The following is a 24,339-nucleotide window of genomic DNA, read 5'->3' on the forward strand; positions in this document are numbered from 1 at the left end:
AATTTCTTTGTGGTCCTTTAATACTCAAGACCAAGACACAGTTGACATACAGTAGGTACACTATAGAAAATCAAATGTGAGGACTTTTTAGGGCTGCAGCTTTCATTAGTAGAGCTGGCAGTACATAAGGTAGTAATTTGAACAAGATGCCTTATGTTACTGTTACTGGAGAAATTCGGTAGTCTGCATGCTTGAGGGCATGGTGATACAATTATGATTTCCCTAGATATTTGTTCTGTAAGACTTTATCAGATGCTGCATGGAACAGTTTACCACTGCAAGTAGTTTGAATGATCTGGTTTCTGAGGTTCACATATTTAATGAAAGAGAACTCATGTGTAATACAGTAGGGGAGGGAGCCAGTTTCAATGCTGTAAACTGGACTATCAGTCTAATAGTCTGTACTTACTTTGCCATATATTTTATCTAAATGTGTGGACTCCATATCTACAAATTATAAACCTAGCAGCCTCTATAATCTGAGAAGACACCCAATCTACAACAACAGAACATTCAACACAAAGAGAGAATAAGAAGGTATGCTAGGCTAGACTAAACTCAGAGCTAGGATGAAGAACAGCAGTAAAGGCTACCCCTAATGTTAGCTTTTTAAAAATATTTTATTGTATAGTATTTTGTTTTATTAGTTTCTTTCCCAAGCTAGGCACAAAAAAAATCTCACTACATGTCAGACTGTGTATATGACCAAAAATGTGATGTGATTTTATTTGATCATCTCCACTGATGCAGTCTTGACAAACCAACTGCAGAGCTGCTATTCAGAGCCTCCAAACATGGTCCGGTAATCCAGTGTGGTTATCAGAGAACAGTGATCTTTCTCCTCGTCTTCACCACTGCTGGGCGTACTGTAAAGACTGTGAGATAAACAGGCATTACTCCTCTGAAAATACTCAAAAACATTCTCTGCTTTTACAAGCAAGTTGTTCTCTCCTAAGATAGGTGATTGTGCAACTAGAAGCTGATTCATCATACTCACTGAGTATCTGTTGGGGACCTTGGCACTGTGATGGACTTGTGTCTTTAGGTTGCCCTTACAGTGGGGACACTGGCCTCCAACTGGAAACAACACATAAAATACTGGATGCAGGCTTAGTAAGTCTCCCTTAGCTTAAAGCTGCACTAACCAATACTTTCATGTGAACAATAGATGAAATCGCTGGGTGTGGCTCATAGTGATAAACCTACAGTGAATTATAACCAGTGTTAATTTCTAAAACTATGATGAAGATTTTTCTTCAACTGCCTTTTTTCCATGACAAAAATAAGATGATGATGAGCTTAAAGAAGATTTTGATAATAAAAACTAAGATTAAATCTATGTTTGATTTTCAGTGATGAGATGTGACAAAAATATTAGTGGTGGGCTACTGGACATTGAAAGCTGAGAGCAGCGGTGCTTGTTGCAATCCTCAAATGCTGCATGAGTGACAGGCTGGTAAATCCCAATAAACAGTAGTTTCACTAGCCAGCAAAAACACTCAGAGCGGATCAGCATCAGCCGCAGGTGCAAGTTGTGAGCCGTAATTCAGCAGTAAACAATCAGCCATGTGTAACTGATTGTGGATGGTGGAGCTGTTGAATGGATTTGTGGAGTTTGTTAGCTGCAGCGGTGGCTGATTGCAGCTACACCTGTTAGCTGCTGAACAGCAGTGGAGCAAGGAGCCACCGGCCACCAGTCTTCACATCTGTTGATCTCCGCAGACTCCACTCAGTCTGGACTTGAGCAGGTTTATGGTTTGATGCTGTTCGACAGGCAGATGCTCAGTTATTTGTGAGTGTAGCTGTGCTGTAAGTAAACAGTCTGAACTCAGATCAGTTTTCTCTGACTGCTAAACGTTTAGTTTTAATCACCAACTCTGTGAGAGGACATGAGTTTGAACCTCCAGACAAACATGTTGCAGATTAAGAAAGAATTCCAGCCTAATTTAAGTTATTCTTCTGCTTCTTAAACCGTGAGGTTGATAAGGCAGAGTTTACAATGAACCTGAGCACAAATCCTACTTGTTTCAGATTAGTTATTTGTGGTGTCAAACTTTTTGAGAGCATAAATAGAGAGATGTTGAGCTCTTCACATAATGATTAGTAAGTGTGTGCTCGTACACCACCCCTTAAACCTGTCAAAAACTGCTGGAGAAATGACAGCTTGTAAGTGTGTAAAAAGTTTTTGTAGTTGGAGAAAAAATTATACAACCTGTCACCTTGATTCTAATTTCTGATACATGAATTAGCCTCACTGGATTTGTTTAAAGATAAAAAAAACCCCAAAACATATATATAAACATAATAACTAAAAGTTGACTAAAATGTCATTAATGTCCGTTGACTACAACTAGACTAAAACTATGAAGGATAAAAATGATTAAAATGTGACTAAAACCAATGAGCATTTTCATTTCAAAAGTAGGAGTAAATCTTAAAACGCTGTCAAAATTAACACTAGTTATCACCAACTCTGCTGTGATCTTTAGCTCTGCAGAGCCGTTTAGCCTCTTTTTGCTAACTGTTTTGTTGTTCAGCAAATTACACAAACTCTGCACTCATCAATCCTGTTTCAGGCCACAACAGCATCAAGTATCACCTCCTGAGCAGTGCTTAAATTAAGTTCCAGACACTTGTCCCCAAAGCAACCCAAGGACAGTGGAACAAAAACGCTCATGGTAATAGATACAGGAGTTTCTGCAGTGGAAAAAAGGTATTTGATGATCAGCTTCAGCTCATCCTCAAAGGAAGCTGTTCTCAAAATAGGAAGTACACCTTGCGTTTTTTGATGAATGGTGATAGATGTTTCATTGTCCAACTGCATTCTGAATATATCCATGTCAAGAATAGTGATACCTGTTTGCTCCTGTGTTGTGTTTGACTCTGTTGCATTGCAGCTGGTCTCAGAATCCCTCTGCAGCAGCTGTAAAGTGAGAGGTAACCTGAAGTAAACACTCCAAATACAGCAAACCAGTGCAAAAGAGCACAGTTAAAAGAAAATGGCAAGCTTGTAAGTTTGTAAGTTGTAAGTTTTCTGGATTTTATTCAGCATCATGGAAACAGAAGGGGAGACATTGGGTCATATACTGAACTGGTGACACTAATCTTGAAACTGTTTTGACTGTAAAGATCTTCTATGCTGCCAGGTCGAAGATGTGTGTGAAGCACATGTTTAGTCACAAAATACACAGAATACTTTTTATTAAATTCCGTCAAAGTCTTCACTACATATTGTATATGAGTCTGGACAGATGGATGTAAACTGCAATTTGTTTGGTTCCTAGACTGTAATTCTCATTTGTTTCTTTCAAGTGCCTATTAGTGTCCTATCTTGAAATAAATGTATATGTAATTGAAGTCAATGCGTCTTAACTCAGGTCTCAAAAAATGAAACAGAGTAACTACTAAATCCAACTGAGAAAACAAATATAGTTTTTGATCTGAATACATCCTGGAAATCAGCAACAGGATACAAGCTGTCAGATTTCCACAGGAAACAAGTTTGACCCCATGCTGGGGTGTCACATGTCCCTTCTCAGTTTCAAATTAGCCCTGCTGTTGTTCAATAATAAAGTAGACCAGACAGACTGCTGGATCAACCTTTCACCTACCAGTCTATAGGCCTCTGGTTTGAAAGAAATATCTTAAGAATTGAATGCCCACTGTAGAAGTTCCATTTTTAATTGTTGTCTACATCGTCCACAAACAGTAAATGATGCACATGCTGTTCTAGATTGTTAAATGATTACTTACTCTAAATTAATAACTACAACACTCCTGTAAATACTTTCACTGTTTGAAATATCACCATAGATGCAAATGCATGAGTCCTACAGGAGAATATGATTGAAGCACTAAGGTACACAGGATCTGGTTGTGTTGCTATTTACCTGTTGTTTGTCTCTGGCCATCCTGCGGTCCACAGCACTCTGACGCCGTCTGGCCTCCCAGTGCATTGCCGACATCCCAATGTACAGCTGCAGCTAGAGGAGTATTCACCACTGGATGATTGACTTTGTTAATTGTGTTAAGAACAAAAACAACCATGGTTTGCTCACACATTAGGTCACAAAAAGAATAATACACAGAGTATATAAAAACAGGACTGCAAGCTAAATGCTAATTGTTAATCAGAATCAGAATAGGCTTTATTGGCCAAGTACATATGTGTGTACATTCAAGGAATTTGACTTCGGTAGACTTGCTCTTATTGTACCACTATTGACAAATACTCAAAAATTAGACAAGAAAGTGGAATATACAAAATATACAATGTACAAAAAGTATACAATATACATCAAATTGAGTATTTATATCTGCAATAACATGTATTGAGGCCATTTGGGGGAACAAGGTTCAAACACAACACCAACATATTATCAACTTTTCAGTTGATAAGGCTAATGTGTTAGCAAACAGTTGCCTATTTACATACCCAGCAGACACAGAGCAGCTTTGGCATGCTAAATATATGGCTCTGAGGCTGCAATATGCTGCCTGCTGCTGGAAAGATGGTGGATGGCGTGGCCCCTAGGCAAAACACCTACTAACCTGCAAACCACCGCTGTTTCAGACCAACAAAAACAGCAGTCGTTGCAGCATTTTCTGGCAGCTTTTTAGCCCCAAAGGTGAACAGTCTTTAACGATCTTTAGGGATAGTGTCCCCAGAACTACATATTTCAAAACATGATCTTTACCTAACTATAACCAAGTGGTTTTTGTGCCTAAACCTAATCACTTATTCATCACAGTGGTGTCAAAACATAAAGTTTAATGTACCCACTATATAATAATATACAAATGTAACGTTTCCCTGGGTTGCAGAAACATACAATCCATCATTTTGTCTTGTGAACAGATTGATCATCAACATGTATCTTGACTTGGGCTAGACTATTCCAATTCATGACGGATTTTTATTATTATTATTATAATTATTATTGCGAGCATTATAATGTGGAGTCAGTGGCATTTCCCATGCAGGGAAGATGCTATTGAGTTGTATTATGGGAATGTAGTGTGTTTGGGGCTTGACATAAGGTCTTATAGCCTCTGATGCATTGATTGTAACCATTCTGTTTTGAATGTGTCTCTCCCAAGTCCCCCAACTTTATGACAGTGCAACACTAAATCACGGGACTCTTTAAGGTGTTGGGTGTGAGACCTCTAATTCTGTAACACTGTAAAGCTCCTTCTGAATTTCCTCTAAGTGCAGTTCAACATGGCCTAATCCGCTTTCTGTGTCCCATTGTTGCCAATTGCCAAAAAAAATGCTGACATTGTACTTTTATGCAAACCACAGATATGTTCGCACATTATTACATCATTGTACATGAGTTGGTGTGGGTCCGAACCCTGGAGTGGGGGTGCCCCTCCATGCAGAGTTTGCATGTTCTCCCCGTGTCAGCGTGAGTTTTCTCTGGGTACATGGGCTTCCTCCCACAGTCCAAAGACATGCAGGTTACATGAACTGGTGAATCTAAATTGGATGTAGGTGTGAATGTGAGTGTGAATGGTTGGCTGTTTCTATATGTCAGCCCTTTGATAGTCTGGAAACCTGCCCAGGGTTAATACCGCAGCTTCCCTCTGTTGTGTTACATTCAGGAAATGACCTGTAATAATTTCCAGGAAATGACCAGCATGTCTAAGGTTGAATAATTGTCCATTTCTTCATTTTCATCCTAAAAACCAAAAACACAGCTTTCAGCATGTCGAACAGTCTTCCGTGCCACAACGGTCAAAAACCATTTGCCACCTGGCGGCAACAATGTCCCTGTGACCTTTATTCACTAAGCCCAAAATACCAGCACGCAGTCACCCCATGTACTCACATGGTAAATAAAAATTAATGTTTGCTAAATGAAAGGACATATTTGGCTCTTACACATGGTTCTGACAAATAGAGCTACCACTCAGAATGACCTACTAACACAAACTGCTCATTCATGGTGTGTTTAAGTGACGAAATAAACCCACCAAAACCATACCAGGTGACACAACCATACTTTTAACCACATTTATACAGGTAGTAGCACATTCTGATGGATAATTCCTATCCTATGTAATGGCCTACTCTACTTTTAACCACATTGTGATAGATATTTCTACCTGACAGAATGAGCTGCTCTACTTTTACCTACATTTATAGAACTTGTAGTCCATTCTGATAGATTCTTTGCTACTGGTAGGTCATTCTGAGCGGGTAGCTCCATTTGTCAGAACACCAACATTTTCTTATGGTGACTGGGCTGCAAATAAACCAGTATCCTAAGGTGTATTACTTTAAATGGATTGCGGACAGCATATGAAGTAGCTGGTACAACACTGAATCTATTTCAGCTGATAAAACAGCAGCAGTTAGTGTAGATGCTGTGGTAACAGCTTTTAAATGTCAAAAGGTAGCAGGTAGCTTAATCCACATACAATACAAGATATTTTGTTCTAGTACCAAAATAATATTTAGATGTACAGCTGCTTCCTCTCTATCTAACTGCATTGTGTCTACAGGTTTTGATCTGACATTACAGTCACCTGATACAGTAACTCCCAACCACTGTCAGCTCCTCTGATTACTGATCTCTTCCTGTATTACTCTCAGTGCCACTCCTGTCACCTGGCTGGCACACATTGGATATCCTATCACAGCTAATCACTACTTTGACTTATTTTATTAATAAGATGATTATTCAATTTAATTACTGTATCATGCATCTAAATATGCCTGGCCTGCTTGGGTTTGCATTTCATATAAACCAGATACAGAATGCAGCACATACACATTTTCTAATGAAAAAGTCCAATAATTAAGATTATCACTTCACATGATGTTTTTCAGAAGTTTTTGTTGGTTTCTTATATAACCCATAAATCATGGGATTGTAACCCTCTGTGGAAATTAAAGTAAACCCTAACTGGACAGTCTTTGCTTCATGGCAAACATAATGACAGTAATATTAAACAGTCTTTATGATTTCTGATGACCTATACACTTTAAATGTATTTGTTTGTGATCCATTTCATGAAAAGTTGACACTCTTAAGTCATCATAGTATGTAGAGTACAGAAGAAACTCACTCTCCAATCCTTCCAAATCACACAGCTTACACTGCAAGATTTTCTAGCTGTAACCAAAGATCTTTGGTGTCTGAATTAACACAATTTAATGTATAAGTCAAGGGAATAGCTTTGCTTAATCTGCAAATACACTATACTTTCTATATCATGTATTTGGGTAAGACACGTGGCCATGAGATAAAACATGCAATTTTTTGCTGAAAGAAAATTAAATATGTGTCAGCAGTCAATACAATTTAGTGCAGTGACACCTGAGAAATAATGAGCAAGCACATAAGAGCATTTACTCACCTGACCTGTGTTTAAACCTGGAGAAAAAGCAGCTGTGGAATTCACAGTGGAGGACTGGTGGAGGCTGAGGTGTCAGTCTCTCTTTACCTCTCTCCTGTCTCTGACCTTGTTAAGGTCCAGGCAAGTTTCCAGGCAACATAATGCTCTCCTGGGCAGCTTTTGTAAGAGAGAAACAGAAAGGTAGGAAGGATAAATAATTGTTCACAACCCCCGTGGCTCGCTAACAATGGTCCCACCTCCCGATGTGTGTGTGTGTGTGATTCTCTGTGTGATCCTGGGTTTATGTTCTTATTAACTCTCTCATGCATTTTCCATAGCCATACAGCAGATATTAACTTCAGGAGAATTACTCCTGCATACTGTCAGCAGTAAGTTTATGAACAACAACAACATCAAACACAACTCAGTCACCAGAAAAAATGTTGGCATTGTAAGTTTGCAAACCACTGGTATGTTACATTTGTGCATAATTATACTATATATATATATTACTTGCTAAAAACATCCACGCTGGTGCCGAAAAAGCTACCTGGAAAACAGTGAAAGGTCATTAAAGAACACCCACATTTGATACCCAAAAAGCTGCTGGAAAAACAGCAATGACTTGCTTAAAATATCCATATTGGGTACCTAAAAGCCACCAGGAAGACAGGAATGGGTCACTAAAAAACACCCACCTTTGGTACCTAAAATGCCGGTAGAAAAGCAGCGATGGGTTGCTATATAAACACCCACAATGAGTGCTTCAAAAGCTGCAAGATTATTAGTGACCAAAAAGCCAGGACAACAGCAATGGATTCACTAAAAACCAACTACTTTTGGTGCCAAAATGCTGCGGGATAAACAGTGATGGGTGGCTATAAAAACACGCCCACAATTGTTGCCTAAAAAGCTGCTGGGACAACAGCAACAGGTTGCTAAAAAACCCCACCTACAATTGGTGCCTAAAAAGCTGCCAGGAAAACAGCAACGAGTTGCTAAAAAACACCCATGTTTGGGGCACAAAAAGCTGCGGAAAAAACAGGAATGACACGCTAAAAAATACCCACACTGTGTGTCTAAAAAGCTGCCAGGAAAACAGCCATGGGTTGCCAAAAAATATTGGTCTACTATTGTATGTACTATCTGGTCTACTATTAGTGGCCAAAACGCTGTTCAGAAAAAAGTAATGGGTCACTAAAAACACCCGCAATTGATGCCTTAAAATCTGCCGGGACAACAGAAATGGGTCACTATAAAACAACACCCACTTTTGGTGTCCAATAAGCCACTGGGAAAAAAAAGAAACAGGTCACTAACACACAACTGGTTTTGCTGTTTGCTGGTCTCAAACGGTGGTCTGCAGCTTGGCAAGGGTGTCTTGCCTAGGTGTCACTTCATCAACCATCCCCTCCACCTCCCAATGACAAAGTCAGCTCATATACTACATTACTTTAGAAAGATATATATGAAACATGCAAATGTAACGTATTCTTGTTTTGTAGAAACATACAATGCCCACAATTTCCTCTGGGGACTGGGCTGTTAAAAACAATAATATCTTTATACCTGAGTCATAGGCTGCATCAACCCGTCAAATAAGGTGCCTGTTCACAAACACTGTGGATAATTACACTGTTGGTAATTGATATGGGACATAAGGGGAAGAGCAATGCAGGGAAAAACAAAACAAAACAAAAAAATCTAAACTAGATAAAACTGGCATCTGAAAAAAAGTCAAAAAGAAAACCTCATGAAAAACAAAAACCTTGTATTAAAATTTTATGGAAAGCTGAGTTAAAAATTTAATATTAAATAAGATAAGATAAGATAAGATATACCTTTATTGATCCCACAATTGAGAAATGCCAGTGTTACAGCAGAAAAGGGGAAAGAGTCAGATTCAAGATTTCAAAATTTAAAAAACTTGAAAAACTAGGCATGCAATAAAAGTACAAAAAATACAAGTAACAGCAATAAATAATAATAATAATAATAATAATAATAATAATAATGAGCAGTGGATTAAAGTGAGCAGTGCTGGTTATGTAGCCTGACAGCAGCAGGCAGGAAGGACCTGCGATAGCGTTCCTTCACACACTTTGGGTGAATCAGTCTATCGCTGAAGGAGTTCTCCAGAGCTTTTATCTCCTCCTGCAAAGGATGGGAGTCATTAGTCCTCAGAGATGACAGCTTGGCTGTCATCATCCTTTCTCCCACCACCTGCACAGAGTCCAGAGAGCATCTCAGGACAGAGCTGGCCTTCTTGATCAGCTTGTCCAGTCTCTTCCTATCTTTCAGCCGAGACGCTGCTGCCCCAGCAGACCACTCCATAAAAGATGGCTGATGCCACCACAGTGTCAAAGAAGGTCTTCAGGAGTGCCCCCTGCACTCCAAAAGACCTGAGCCGCCTCAGCAGGTAGAGTCTGCTTTGGCCTTTCTTGTATAATGCTGTTATATGATCAGTCCAGTCCAGTTTATTGTTAAGATGAACACCCAGGTACTTATAAGATGTCACCATCTCAATGTCCTTTCCCTGGAAGTTCACCGGTGTTGGGGGGAAGAGTCTGCGCCTGCAGAAATTCACCATCAACTCTTTGGTTTTCCCCACATTGATCTGAAGGTGGTTCCTCAGGCACCAGTCCACAAAGTCCTGGTTCAGTTCTCTGTACTCCCAGTCGTCCCCATCTGTGATGAGGCCGACTATGACAGAGTCGTCGGAGAACTTCTGCAGATGACAGGTGGGTGTGTCGTATGAAAAGTCTGCAGTGTAGAGGGTGAAGAGGAATGGTGCCAGCACCGCCCCCTGTGGGGCCCCCGTACTGCAGACAACCAAGTCCGATACACAATCCTGGGTCCTGACATACTGCGGCCGGTCCGTGAGGTAGTCCAGGATCCAGGATGTGAGGTGATTAGCCACCCCTATGTGCTCCAGTTTGTCCCTCAGAAGCGCAGGCTGTATGGTGTTGAAAGCTCTGGAGAAGTCAAAGAACATGATTCTCACAGAGCTTCTGGGCTTCTCCAGGTGATAAAGATCTCTATGCAGGAGAAAGATGATGGCGGTGTCCACCCCAATGCCAGGCCAGTAGGCAAACTGCAGCAGGTCCATTGAAGGGCCTACTGCTGGGCGGAGACAAGACAGGACCAGGAGTTCCAGATTCTTCATGAGGTGCGATGTTAATGCCACCGGTCTGAAGCTGCTGAAGTCCCTGGGGTGCAGAGTCTTGGGCACAGGTACCATGCAGGATGTCTTCAACACCTGTGGTACTTTTCCCCAGCCTCAGGCTCAAGTTGAAGATGGTTTCAACTATCCCACTCAGTCAGTCTGTGCAGGACTTCAGGAGCCTGGAGCTGATGCTAATGATATGATGATAATATATCACAATCTATTTAAAGCTATATATCAAGCAAAGAAAAGATCAAAAGCACACACAACATAAAGTGGAGCTATGTATAAATAACACCAAATATTTTTACTTCATTGTAAGGTTGGTCTGGTCAGAACACCCATCAGGGCTGCCATTCCTCCTGCGGACAGCAGAGTGCACTACTTCACTGTGCAATAAGGAATGATGGCCTGCCTGGCTGACTGCTCTGGGATCAGGAAAGCAAATTAACCACTTCTGCACAAGGACATGAAAGAAAAGGAAGCTGCTTCTTTATTAGGCAGGAACATTTGGTCAAGCTGGTAAGTTTCCCCTCATTTAAACCACAGATGTTGTTTTGGGGGCAGTTTAGTCTGAATAATCTTTCCAAAAGAGGTAACAATGGAAGGAGATGGCTTCAGTCTGGATCATAGAGAGGAGATTTTTACAGCTCCTGGCTCTACCCTGAAAATAAATGTGCTGGGTGATGATTCTATAGCCGCTCTCCATTTTTGTGTAATTTGGGATTATAAACCTCCCAGCCTTGTAATGGCTAAACTGGTTTGATGTAATTTGCAGCCAAAATAAGCAGCAACAAATTATGCAATCCAAAAACTCACAACTGAATGACAGCTCAACAGCTCAAACCCAAGTTTCAGTAACAATACCAAAACAATACATTTTTCTATCTTGGATAAATACAGTCATGTTTTTCTTAACCTTGTTTTTATTATGAATTATCTTTACCTATTTGTGTTACATGTTGTAACATAAAACAGCTGTGAATTACTCTGTCCTAAATTAAATGAAATATTAGCTAAGTTATGATGATTACTATCTGAACTATCTGAGAACTATCTGAATAAGTATGGAACTTGTCAGTTTTTCTTATTTTGATTTCTCAACTTCAAAAGTACTGACAGACAAAACCCACTCCTGTGGGACAACCATGAGTTAAAGAGGACAACATGATGCTTGCTGAGGTGACACGACAATTATACAATCTGCATACTGATAGTATCAACGTCATGGAAGCTTCATATTCAGGTGTGTGTGTGTGTGTGTGTGTGTGTGTCTACATATATGTACTGTATCTATCCTCCTGCTAGTCACACCTGACACAGCTGATAACAGTTTGGCAGGTTGTCACACACACGCACACATACACACACATCTGAATATGAACCTTCCATGACGCTGATACTATCAATTTTACATTGAATTTACAAATAATGTGACAGCAGGGTCATCTTGTTAAAATCAGGACCATCAGGACTGATTTCCACAATAGGATCAAACAGCTCCAAACAATAATGATAAAATATTATGTCTTAATTATTTTGTGTGTGTGTGTGTGTGTGTGTGTGTTTGAAACAAGTAATGACCTATTGACTGGAGCCAGGCTGACTGACTTGCTGTGTTTGGAGAGGACACACACACACACACACACACATTGTTACCATAATGAGTGTCTGGTATCAGGAGAGGACAACGAAGACCATTATCATGCAAATCAATACAGCTGAGCCATTATGTCATAGATGGCTCATATTGACCCATGATGACCTGTCGGCACTCCAGCTGTGACCAGGATGAAACCTTTTAAAATTGGCCATTATAGCTCCTTCTAATCTGAACATGTCTTGTTATGAGGAGAAGAAGCAACATTTCTTTTTCCTATCATAATTATTAATTCTACTTATTCCACAGCTGCTGTTGATGCTGTCTCTGTGCACAGGGATTGTACAACGAGAGAGCTGAAGTCATGACATCATGTCAGGGCTGGCTTCTCTCTCAATGCAATCTGTGTCCCTGGGATTTACTTTACAGGATGGATCAGATCCACTGCAGCAGTTGCTATTAGAAATTGAAATCTTCTGAGTGTGAGTAAGAGTAACGAGTACATTGCGCAGAAAAAGTACAGTTCCCATGAAAATGTGAGACCACAGCAACACAGGTATTTACATGATCAAAACTCGGTTGTGTCCGTATCCATAAAATTCCCTAACACTAATTTTTCCAAATTTGTAAATGTAATCTCTGCCATTTAGTCCTCTGTGTCCTGTTGCTATTACAGACATGTCTGAACTTGCTACAGCCCCTCAACTCGCTCATGAAAGACTCCTCTTCTGTTAAGCAGAATTTAAAAAGGTTAATACTAGCTCCACAATGCTGCAACATCAAAACGCTGCTTACATACTAATGTTACAATAGTAATATCAATTATTACAATAATTATCAAAATAATATGCAATAATATGCAGCCTAAAATCAAACACTGGCACTGCAAGATGCCGCCGTTGTTTGGTTCTGTGTAAAAATTCAAAGGCAGCATAAAGAAGGGACTTCGTCATGGCCCTATAGCGTTATCTGTGTTTGAAAGGGTTTTTGTCATCACGAGGATGGTGGATGGTGCAACATCTAGCTGCATACCATTTTTTTGAGACCAACAACAGCTGTTGTTTTTTAATGACTGGTGGTCGGTGTTTGCAGCAGATTATGTGTTGCTGAACATGTGTATTTAGTGACCTGACACTGCTTTCAAGCATTTTTGTGCTGCTGAACATGGGTGTTTTTTTAGTTGCTGCTCTTTCTGCACTTTTTGTGGTGCCAAACAAGATAATTTTAAAGGCAAAACATGATATTTCCCTAACTATAACCAAAGATTTTTTGTGCCAAAACATAAGCATACAATAACCACAGCAATTTTAGAAACTAAAGTTTCAACATATCTGCTATAATGTACAAATGCAACATATCTGTGATTTGCAGAAATGTAAAATGCTAACATTTTGTCTGGCGATTGGATGAAAATATAATCACCTATACAGAATTAGATAACACTGAATGGGCCTATGGGCCCTTTTACGTTGTATACTTTTTCATTATGGTATTGCTAGTATAACTCAGGTAAAGGGAATTAATAGCCTACTTCTTCCACCAATGCATACAAACACAGCAATGGGAAATCAAATTCAAAAACAGCATTTTAAATTGTGCTTCAAAATAAAGTATATTTAAATGATTACACAAGTCCCTAATGTCGCAGACGACTATCTCTCTTCCATTGTGCCCGCTCCTCTCGCTCTCTCCCCCTCCTGCTGCTGTTACGTCAGCAGCGGGGGGGTTGGTCGTGCTTTTCTCGGCGGCGGCGCTACTTCTCTCACTGCCAGTCGTCTCTGGACCAACGCGACGCGCACACACGATTTGCCCGGCGCAGCTTTGAAAAGGACTATATCGTGATTATTTTTGTTTTGTTTTGTTGAAACTTGGATACTGTTCGTACACTCGTCGCAATGCAACAATGTCAACTATAATTAAGAGCTTGGAAGTGCCGACAGGTGAGAAATAATAACATTAAATCCAAATAACCTAAACGTGTGTTGACTTTTTTGTAGAGCGGCTGTCTGTGATTAGACCGGCGGCTCCGCTCCTTTGAGTCCTTCCGCCGCGAAGCACAAAGAGAAGAACTATACACTTTTTACCGAATTAGACTTAGGCTACTGACTAAACTGTAACTTATTGGTTTGTACTACAGTTGCTCAGAAATGTCTGAATGCATGTGAACTTTTTCTTTTGTGCTTCGGTTTTGTGGCTGTGTTTCTAACCGAATTTCAACCAGGACTTGTAACGTTTGTGCCTGATTGGGTAACTAACTCACTCAGCATTAGCGTTGGTTGACGCCACCAAAAGCCAGAGCAGGGCCTCCATTTGATCTGTTTTTTCTAGTTCTGTGCAGGAGACAGCTAGAAAACACAACATCTGCTGACACTGCTCTCTGCCGTACAAATACAATGCCTCACCATTTACTGAGCACCCTGTCAGAACAAAAGATTACCAGCAGTTTACAACACAAGTTTTTTTAACATGTTTTTTTTTTTTTTTTTTTTTTTTACATGGAATTAGCACTGTAGTCATATTTGATCAAGCACATAATTGGATATAAATAATTGTTACACTAAATTTATAAAACGCACTAACCCTGGAGCCTTTATTCATTCTATGTGCAGTTTTTTCCAAAGTGAAAAAATGTGGCTTTGGTGTACTGTTCTGTCTTCATGGAGAGATAGTGGATTGGGGCTGCACTAAGTTTCAGCTAGTCTTAATTACTGACAGCCCAGTTCCCCTGTAAAGATAGCTGACTCATGTTTTCCTCCCCCTCTCCTTTTTTATCTCATGTCCTCAGAGACTGCAGCCAGAAGTCTATGCCCTCATCACCCTGCACCAGCCATTGAAGTGAGGCCAGGAGTGTGAACTGCTCTCTAGCCAAACGACCCCTCCCTGTCCCTCCCGCCACCTTCAAAGTGTCCAGACATACACTTTTTTTGCTGCCAAGGACACAGAAAGCAAGTTAGACAAGGGCTCAGGAAAACAACAAGATCGTGGGAGTTAAAAGGAAGACCTGCCAAAGGAAATAATTTTGTGTTGTAAATCTTTAGAGGGAATATTCCACTTTACAGGACTTAAACATGGGGAACCAGTTAACAGAAATTGCCCCCAACACCCCATTCCTCCCCAGCTTTCAGTCTTTACATGTAGTAGTGATTGGTTTGGACTCTGCAGGGAAAACCTCGCTCCTCTACAGACTCAAGTTACGGGAAACAACAAGATCGGGAGTTAAAGAGAAGACCTGCCAAAGGAAATAATTGTGTTGCTTAAACATGGGGAACCAGTTAACAGAAATTGCCCCCAACACCCCATTCCTCCCCAGCTTTCAGTCTTTACATGTAGTAGTGATTGGTTTGGACTCTGCAGGGAAAACCTCGCTCCTCTACAGACTCAAGTTACGGGAGTTTGTTGAGACGATCCCCACCAAAGGCTTCAACATGGAGCGGATTAAAGTGCCCATGGGGAACTCCAAAACCAACACCACCATGTTCCAGGTTTGGGACGTCGGCGGTCAGGACAAACTGAGGCCCCTCTGGAAATCATACACCAGGAGGACAGACGGACTGGTATTCGTGGTGGATGCCGCTGAGGCAGAGCGAATGGAGGAGGCCAAAGTGGAGCTCCACCGGATCACCCGATCAGCGGAAAATCAGGGGGTGCCTGTGCTGGTTCTGGCAAACAAACAGGACCTGGATGGAGCCATGTCAGCTTCAGAGGTAATTATTGTCACATAAATGGCTTGGTATTGTATAGAGCTGATTTAGCTATTGTAGCTTCTTCAGTCCATATTATTTCATATTACTTAACTGTAGACTGGGTGTCTTAAGCTTTTCAACTGTATGGTGGAAAAGACAAGATGTCAGTATTGGCTTTGGTAAATGGTGATGTGTGTTTTCACGAAATTGGGATTTTTTTTGTAGTCAAAGTATTGCTTTGGTATCTGAACTAAAGCTTGAGTATCATACTAGCACTAAAAGCCAAAAAATTCAAATTATATCATGTAGGGCTGCACAATTATTTAAAAAAAATTTATCAAAACCACAACATGGCTGAGTTCAATATACAAATTGTATAGGATCCAGTTTTTTGATGAAGGTAAAATGTGTCAACATCCCATTATAATTGAAGCATTGTGGTGTTACAGAGATTCCCCAGCCTAGATATCATTAATGGCATAAGAGGACATGTTTGGTTCAGACCCCAGCAAAAATCACAGCGTGATCATATTTATATTTGTATGAAGGAAATGCCAAATTTCCCATTCCCATTAAAATCGCAAGTCATACCGCAATATCTGTGCAAATAATCGCAATGATATTGTTTTATATATCATGCAGCCCCAGTACCAAGCAAGATCCACGAGTGATAGATTTTCAAGAAAGGTCTTGAAAGGTTTTACATCATGGTGTTCTTGGCTTTTACTAATAAAAGATCAAATGGCTAGCCAGAGATAAACTTATCTGCAACTGATTCAACACATGGAAACTGCAACATTACTGAGTTTGACTTCAAGGTAAAACTCAAGTTACACTTTTATGAAGTGCTACCGTCTTTGTACGTCTCTATGAAGAAGTCCACAAGCCGCCATAGATGCTTGGTTTATATGCAGGGATGAACTGTACTGACTGCACATGCATAAACAAAAGCTATATGAACAAAACTAATAACAGACTAAACAAAGCAGAGTGTGTGTCTGCTGTCCATGTTCACTTCAGAATACACTGGGCCTTTAAAATGGTGTGGCCTTGTACGTGCTACAATATAAATCAGCCCCGACATGATGGTGGTCACTGCAGATAGACAGTGCGTTTGTTACTCAACTCACCAGGAGTGGCAGCACAGCTGGAAAATGAAAAATGTTGGCGGGTGTTCCAAAGCCTTGTAAAAACAAAAACAAAAAAAAAACCATCCACAATGACCATATACTGATGACTGTCAACTGAATATTTCATTACCAAGTAAGCCTGCTTAAAAATCCTTGTAGAAATATGTTTGAAAGGAATGATGCAATACATTGTGTTGGCCAGATGATTTTCTCACGAGGACTGATGATCATGGCACCAGTAGGGATTAAAACCATCATATAGTAGAACATTGTTAACCAGGAATATTGCTGCCTTTCTCCCTTTAGAAACAAAATAATTGCCAACACTGCATTAGCATCTGAGCCGTCATTTTGTAGTGTGTTACTGAGAAAATTGACTGTAGAGCTATAACGATTTTTATTCTTACTGATAAAGTTGTCGAGTATTTTTTCAATCGTTCAGTCTACAGAATGTCAAAATAGTGACATGTTCACTGAAATCGATTACTTCAGATGGCTTGTTTTGTCCAGCCAACAGTTCAAAATCTAATTATCATATAAATTATTAATATTAGTCAATAATATCAATAGTCAGTTGCTTTTTAGTCCACTAGATGCATTTTGCTGCTGCAAAAAATGGCTGAGGTGAGATGAACAGGCAGAAAACTTAATCTCATTAGAGAAAAGAGATGTCACCAAAGTTTTCCTTCAGGGACATAAAAAGAAATCGCAATATATTATACCACAATACTCAGCATATCACAACATATATTTAAAATCGCAATAATATTGTATCATGACTTGAGTGTCGTGATAATATTAGGGATGTCCAGATCCGATATTTGGATCGATATCGGCCGCCGATATTAGCAAAAACTGTGTATCGGCATCGGATCGGACTGCATGGAAAAATGCCAGTCCAGAACTCTGATCCAGTTTTTCATGGAATCCGATCCAGGTTTTCTGGCCAGCCCAGTGCTCCGCGATTCAAGCAGTCCATTCCAGTGATCCGCTCCAGCTCTTACTATCAATCCACCAGGCCAGCATGCAGACACACAGGAAACAGTAGCACCAGGCTGGCACTGACACTACAAAAATAACTGAAAAGGAAAGGCTGCATTGTTTGTTAAATGTCAACAATGTCTTGTGGTGTTAATCTATTTTTTATTTATTAGGGGACCAAAGCACAAGTGTGTGGAGTCTTGCTGCTATTTTAATTTCAGTGTTAGACATTTTAAAGATTTCTTGTGTTGATTTATTTTCTATTTATTAAGGGGCCAAAGCAGCCAAAGCAAACCAGCTATATTTTTTATTTAATGTTAATGTTCAAGTTTAAAGTTTGTTTATTTAACAATAAACAGGTCAGTTTCTCATACCAACTATTGTGGATCATTCTAACTAACCTGATTAAGTAGTTGTTCTTGTTAGAGTAATATCGCTTGATCAGACCTTTTCTAACATGACTGACAACAAAATAAGTGAATATGTATAATATGCGCTTGGATCAGATTGGTATCGGCCAAAACTCATCCCTAGATAATATCAATTCCTACCCCTACCCTTTAGTGTCTTTATGAGTCATCCCGGGCTTTAAGTTCAGTATAGACCAGTCTGCGGCAATAGTTGATGCTGAGAGCAACTGATGTGGTATAAAGAGTGAAAAAGAGCCCATAGGTTTAGAGGGAGGGGAGGTGGATCTGTCAAACAAAATCATACTATTACCCAGGAGGCCGCACTTTACGCCCCATGTGAAGCCAAAAACCAGTGTTGTTTTTAATGCAAAGTGTCACAACCATGTTGTATTTATGTCACTTCATTTGGTAACAAATATACATATTTTTACATGGGTAAAGCATGTTTTTTTTTCTTAACCTAACCAAGTAGTTTTGTTGCCTAAACCCAACCCCCACCGTTTCACAACATTAACCACGGATTATCTGTTTCAGCTGTGCCAAAGGGTATGACGAAGTGTTGGATATTTGACGACCTGGTAATGAGAACAGGCTGAGCAATCAGGCCTTTACTGTCCAAATTTCATGGGTCCTTGTATCACCTCTTTGCTTGTCAACATTTTGTGGCAACTAAGAAGTAGCTCCAGTTGATCTTAAATAAGTTTGAGCCCATTTTGTGTCCTCCATATAGGGAAAAGGGCATAAAGCTGCCTAAAAAGGTTTGTTAAACCTCATCTGGTATTAGTTCTTCATTGATCTATGACAGTTACAGATTAAATTTTGGCAGCTATTAGGAGCTTTGTATCAAAATATCACCAGAGTTGTCCTTATGAGCATGAAATCATGCTTTAAGATCCATTATTGGAAAAATAACAAAACCTGTTATGTACCTGTACATGGACTCTGATCAGAGTATCTTTGTCATGTTATAGAAACCAACAGTAGTTAACAGTCTGTATCATTGAAAGACTTGTTTGGCAATGATTTATGGTTTTAAGGTGATCAGATTTGCCAAAATAAGTGTCAGGTTGTGACTTGACAGCATGTCTTGTGTCTCCTGTGTTTCAGGTGGAAAAGGTTCTGGCTCTCCATGAGCTGAGCTCATCGACGCTACACCACACACAGGGCTGCTCTGCGTTGGATGGTCAGGGCCTGCAGCCGGGTCTGGAGAAGTTATACGAGATGATCCTGAGGAGGAAGAAGATGCTCCGACACAGCAAGAAGAAGAGATGAGGCAGAGAGTTGCAGCTGTGCTGGGGATAGAGTTTACTTTGCAACCATTCTTGTCTGTGGACTTTCTCAGCAGCCATGTCTGTGATATTTTGGAACTTTGGTAAGTGAAACCAGAGAGAAGCTTGTCAGTCCTTCAGACAAGTTGGGATGTCTAAACCAAGTTCAGACGATGGCCTCAACAGTCTGTTCCAAATATTAACACCTTCCTTCACTCATGAGACTTTTTGGCAGACGTTTGGGATTACGTCTTCCCTCTCCTCACGTCCTATCCTTAAGGGAGCACAGCAGAGAGACATAAAGCTCCAGAGGGGGCAACAGAGGAAAACCTGTGCAATATATGATTAACAATCACTGATGCACTCACTCCAGCATTGAAGGATATTTTGTACCAACCACTACTTGTTACAACTGTAGTGCCAACAGAAACCTGCAGGCCTGGCCCAAGCATCGTTCCTGTTCCTTTCAAGTTTCAGTGTCACACTTAACCCCATATTTTTATGTTGCATGATGTTCACCCACATACCCTTTTGGGAATATTAAGACAACCCTTTTGTTGATCAAAAGAAGACCATTGTTATTATTCTAGGTTAGAAACTGCCCAATGTTCAGTTAGGTATGTCATTGGGACTACAGTTAACATGTGCCACAAATGTGACATTTACGGACTGACACATTAAGGCTGCAGAATTCAGCTGTGCAGGTTTAGATTGTTTTTCACTCCTCACCAAAGTTGTTTGCTTGTCACAGTTGGGTGTATTTCTGGGTTTGTTGAATGGTTGGTTGGTAAGTTCAAACAAGAAATTGTTTTTATATCGTGTACATTTTGTTTTGTAAAATGTTAACCTGAATAAATTATTGAGCAACTTTGGCATTACTTGCTGGAAACTTGTCTTCATTTTGCCTACCTTATTCATTTCACATTGACTTATGGTAGCTGAGACCTCGGCTAGCCTGAGCTGCAGGTGTGTGATTCGATGTCACGATGCATTAGGGGAGATGTGAGAGTGTAATGATGTCTGATAGGTGCGCACTAATGATATAGTCAGTGTTGTCAGGACATGCCTTTAAACAGATCGACAGCGCTCCCACATTCTACACAGCTGCTGTTCTCTAGAAACAATTACTGCCAGGACGTCATCAGCATGCTGGTTAGTGATTCATATCTGCAGGTCATAACATAATTACAGCTGTGAGGGGGTGGGAAAAAGAAGTGGAAATACATTACCTGCCTAATCTGAAAAAAATCCAGTGGCCATTAAACAATGTCTCTAAAAATCTAATGTTGAAGCTGTTGTTTTATCCCCACCACTGTTTGCATATTGGGGACAAATTGACATGAACACATCACAGTGCTTGAGATGGGACCGGTACTCAGGTGCAGATTCACTGCTTTGAACTGCAGTTCAGTTTAATAATGATAATAATAATAATAATAATACATTTTATTTATAGTTCAGTACACAGTGGAACGGTTATTTATCTGTTTCCAATGTGAAAAATTGTGGATGTGTGGATGGTTCCTTACAGTCCCATTTTTAGTCACCCCTCTGTTGGGGTACCTAGCACACAGATCTGGTACTAAAAGGTGGAAAAGGTAGAAACACTGCAGTCCGATGATTGGTCAGTTGAGGACCGTCACTGTCGCGTGGACGAGTTGTGGCTGCTTTTGAAGCTTATGTAACCACTGTTCTTACAGTGGCATGTTTTTCATACATTAGTCAACTAAAACCATCTCTGCTCCGAGCATACTGGTTCCTTTTTGGTTCCTTCCAAAAAAAAAAAAGAAAAAAAGAAAACGGACAAATATCTTAGGCTATCATAAAGTTAACTCTTGATCTTTCAATGTGACAAAAATTGAACTCAGTCTCATTACCAGCCTTTTCAAAAACTGTCAAGCACTTGAACTGGTTGATTAATATCAATATCAATATTAATATTTGTAAATGCTCAAGCCACCACCAAGCTTCAAGCTCCAAAGCTAAAAAATGAACCCAACACAGGAGTGCCAAAAACTGCTGTTCCTCTGATGGCCACTTAAAACTGCCTCTGAAGGTGAGTCAATCCCCATAGACCCCCATATTAATATGCCCAACGCTACAGCAGAAATAAACATGTTTACAGCTTGGTACACTAATGTTGGTTTGGTAACGTAACTAAAGATTCACAGAATAGTCTACAGGCGTAGGTATAACTGTTGCAAATTCAGTGTGTTTACAGTTCAGCAAAGTTTAAAATGTCATAGTTGATGCAGCAAAGTTTAAAATGTCATAGTTTCCTCAAAAGTCTTGTTCAGTGTTTGGTTGGTCTAAAAGATCCTCTAATCAGTTGGACGTTCAGTTTTTCCAGCAAGTACATTTTGTACAGACTGTTTTTCAATAGTGAAAATTAGTATTAGCATTATCACAGTTAACCATCTACTGCTTAGATGTAGCAACTGTAATGTCTCCCACTGGTTTATGGTCTACTGTTTCGAGGCCCCGAGCTCAGCATTTTGGTCAGCACCATCTTGGATTTTCAGAGCAAGAAGTAACCATATTTGGAGCAAAGGGTTCAGCTAACCCTAATGCTAGCTGCTAGTTTGGTTAGTTACAGATATGGCTCCAAAAAATCCAAGATGGCGACAGACAGGCCAGCCATTAGGAAATGTGGGAAGGGGGACAACATTTTCCAAAATGGACCCCCCATCCACACCCATCTTGGGGGTCCAATGAATGATTACAGAAAAGTAAAAACAAACACTGACTGAGGAAATCACTGCAAGGTCTTACATCATAAAATCAAATCATGATCTGAACCCTTTGTCGGATGGACCGCACCATTTCACAATACCTGTGGGGGCTGGGAGCATCAGAAATGTGTTTTAATGATAAAAATCCATACGTACATATATATTTATCATGCAAATACATATAAATTATATTGCCAGTGATATAAGTCAGTAGGTAAATTGTACGTGATACAATTCAAAGCTCAACCATAGACCTTTTTGATGATATAATGTAGGCTACTGTATGAGGCAGCAAAAGATTATTCAGATGTGGCCTTTAATTGTCCACCCCTCGAATTTTAACATTTCAACGCATACATTATTAATGACAAAGTGGCTGTGAGAAGTTTGAAGCAAACAGCTGATGTTCTATGGCAGTATTTGTTGTCTTATGTGGAATAAACAGGTTTCATGTCAGTATCCTAAGGCTAGAGTTTCGTTAGTGGGTCATCCATTATTTCTCCCACACACCTCTGTTCTAACCTTTCTCTCTTTCTGCGCCTCATCTCACTCCCCTCTCATGCTGCCATTTAATGGTATCAAGTGCTCTGGCTCATATCTCTGGTCTGTTTGAGGTGGTTGTGCCCTGCAGAGTCCCTTCTGGAGGGGTTCTTCCCAGTGTAAAACAACAGTCTGCTCATATTTCATTTCCATGACATCAGGAGGGGCTTCTGTTTGTACTGATACCACAGCAGGGATGCAGATGAAGGTTCATAAATCTCTTTTTGTCTTTGTAGACACCCAATGTATTCCTTTTGACATGTTTTCTTTGATAATCTTGTGAACATTGTAACAGTGGTTATGAAACAGTGAAGGCGAAAAGAATTATTTATGTAGCATAATTCATCCACAGAATTACACCAGAAGACACCAGTAAGAAAGATCTCTAACACATCTAAAGGCAGAAATGGTTAAAAGCTGAATGGCATGCTCCAGGGCTGACTGAAAAGCATAGCATTGTAGTGAGATGAATTGTACAAATGAGTGTAATGATTCACACTTTCTAGCAGTCTCACCTTAAAAGATGTGTGATGTTGCATTTAGTTGTATGGATACAAAAAGATTACAATGGAAGGTGCTCAAACTGGCTATATTGTACCACAGTAGCCAGAACTATAACTATAATATTATTACTTTCAATAATGTTGTTGTAAGCTACTGTCATTACCTGCATCTCTCTCTCTCTCTCTCTCTCTCTCTCTCTCTCTCTCTCTCTCTGTCTCATTGTGTCATGTGGATTACTGTTAATTTATTATGCTGATCTGTTCTGTACGACATCTATTGCACGTCTGTCCGTCCTGGAAGAGGGATCCCTCCTCAGTTACTCTTCCTGAGGTTTCTACCGTTTTTTTTCCCCGTTAAAGGGTTTTTTTGGGGAGTTTTTCCTTAGCTGCGAGGGTCATAAGGACAGAGGGATGTCGTATGCTGTAAAGCCCTGTGAGGCAAACTGTGATTTGTGATATTGGGCTGTATAAATAAAATTGAATTGAATTGAATTGAATACCAAACAGAAGTCTTAAACCAATATTAAAATCTGTGTATCATTAAGACAACATGCTAAGAAGCAAAAATTTGATTTGACACTGCAGTTGATGCAGATAAAGCTTTTGACCAACTGGAATGGGCCTATCTTTATTATTATTATTAATTATAATTATTAGAAATATATGAATTTCCCGGGCGGCACAGTGGTGTGGTGGTTAGCACTCTCGCCTCACAGCAAGAGGGTTGCCGGTTCGATCCCGGGCGTGGGAGCCCTTCTGTGCGGAGTTTGCATGTTCTCCCCGTGTCAGCGTGGGTTCTCTCCGGGCACTCCGGCTTCCTCCCACAGTCCAAAGACATGCAGATTGGGGACTAGGTTAATTGGTAACTCTAAATTGTCCATAGGTGTGAATGTGAGCGTGAATGGTTGTTTGTCTCTATGTGTCAGCCCTGCGATAGTCTGGCGACCTGTCCAGGGTGTACCCTGCCTCTCGCCCGATGTCA

General features: G+C 40.2%; 2 protein-coding genes across 2 annotated transcripts; one reads left to right on the forward strand and one right to left on the reverse strand.

Annotated features, from left to right (window-relative positions):
* Nucleotides 1-133: 133 nt before the first annotated feature.
* Nucleotides 134-7,416, reverse strand: LOC125878884 (coiled-coil domain-containing protein 200-like). The gene is made up of 5 exons (XM_049560358.1): nucleotides 7,366-7,416; nucleotides 3,891-3,983; nucleotides 2,857-2,923; nucleotides 998-1,077; nucleotides 134-875 (listed from the first exon to the last, which is right to left on the reverse strand). The coding sequence occupies exons 2-5, from the start codon at nucleotides 3,963-3,965 to the stop codon at nucleotides 849-851; spliced, it is 249 nt and encodes an 82-aa protein (XP_049416315.1). The 5' UTR covers nucleotides 3,966-3,983; nucleotides 7,366-7,416; the 3' UTR covers nucleotides 134-848.
* A 7,953-nt stretch (nucleotides 7,417-15,369) lies between these two features.
* On the forward strand, nucleotides 15,370-20,460 carry LOC125878878 (ADP-ribosylation factor-like protein 4D). The gene is made up of 2 exons (XM_049560348.1): nucleotides 15,370-15,814; nucleotides 19,422-20,460. Exons 1-2 carry the CDS (start codon nucleotides 15,371-15,373, stop codon nucleotides 19,584-19,586), a joined length of 609 nt encoding a protein of 202 aa, XP_049416305.1. The 5' UTR covers nucleotide 15,370; the 3' UTR covers nucleotides 19,587-20,460.
* The last annotated feature ends 3,879 nt before the right edge of the window (nucleotides 20,461-24,339 follow it).

The sequence above is a fragment of the Epinephelus fuscoguttatus genome, linkage group LG19 (assembly GCF_011397635.1).
Source record: "Epinephelus fuscoguttatus linkage group LG19, E.fuscoguttatus.final_Chr_v1".
Classification (NCBI taxonomy): Eukaryota; Metazoa; Chordata; class Actinopteri; order Perciformes; family Serranidae; genus Epinephelus; species Epinephelus fuscoguttatus.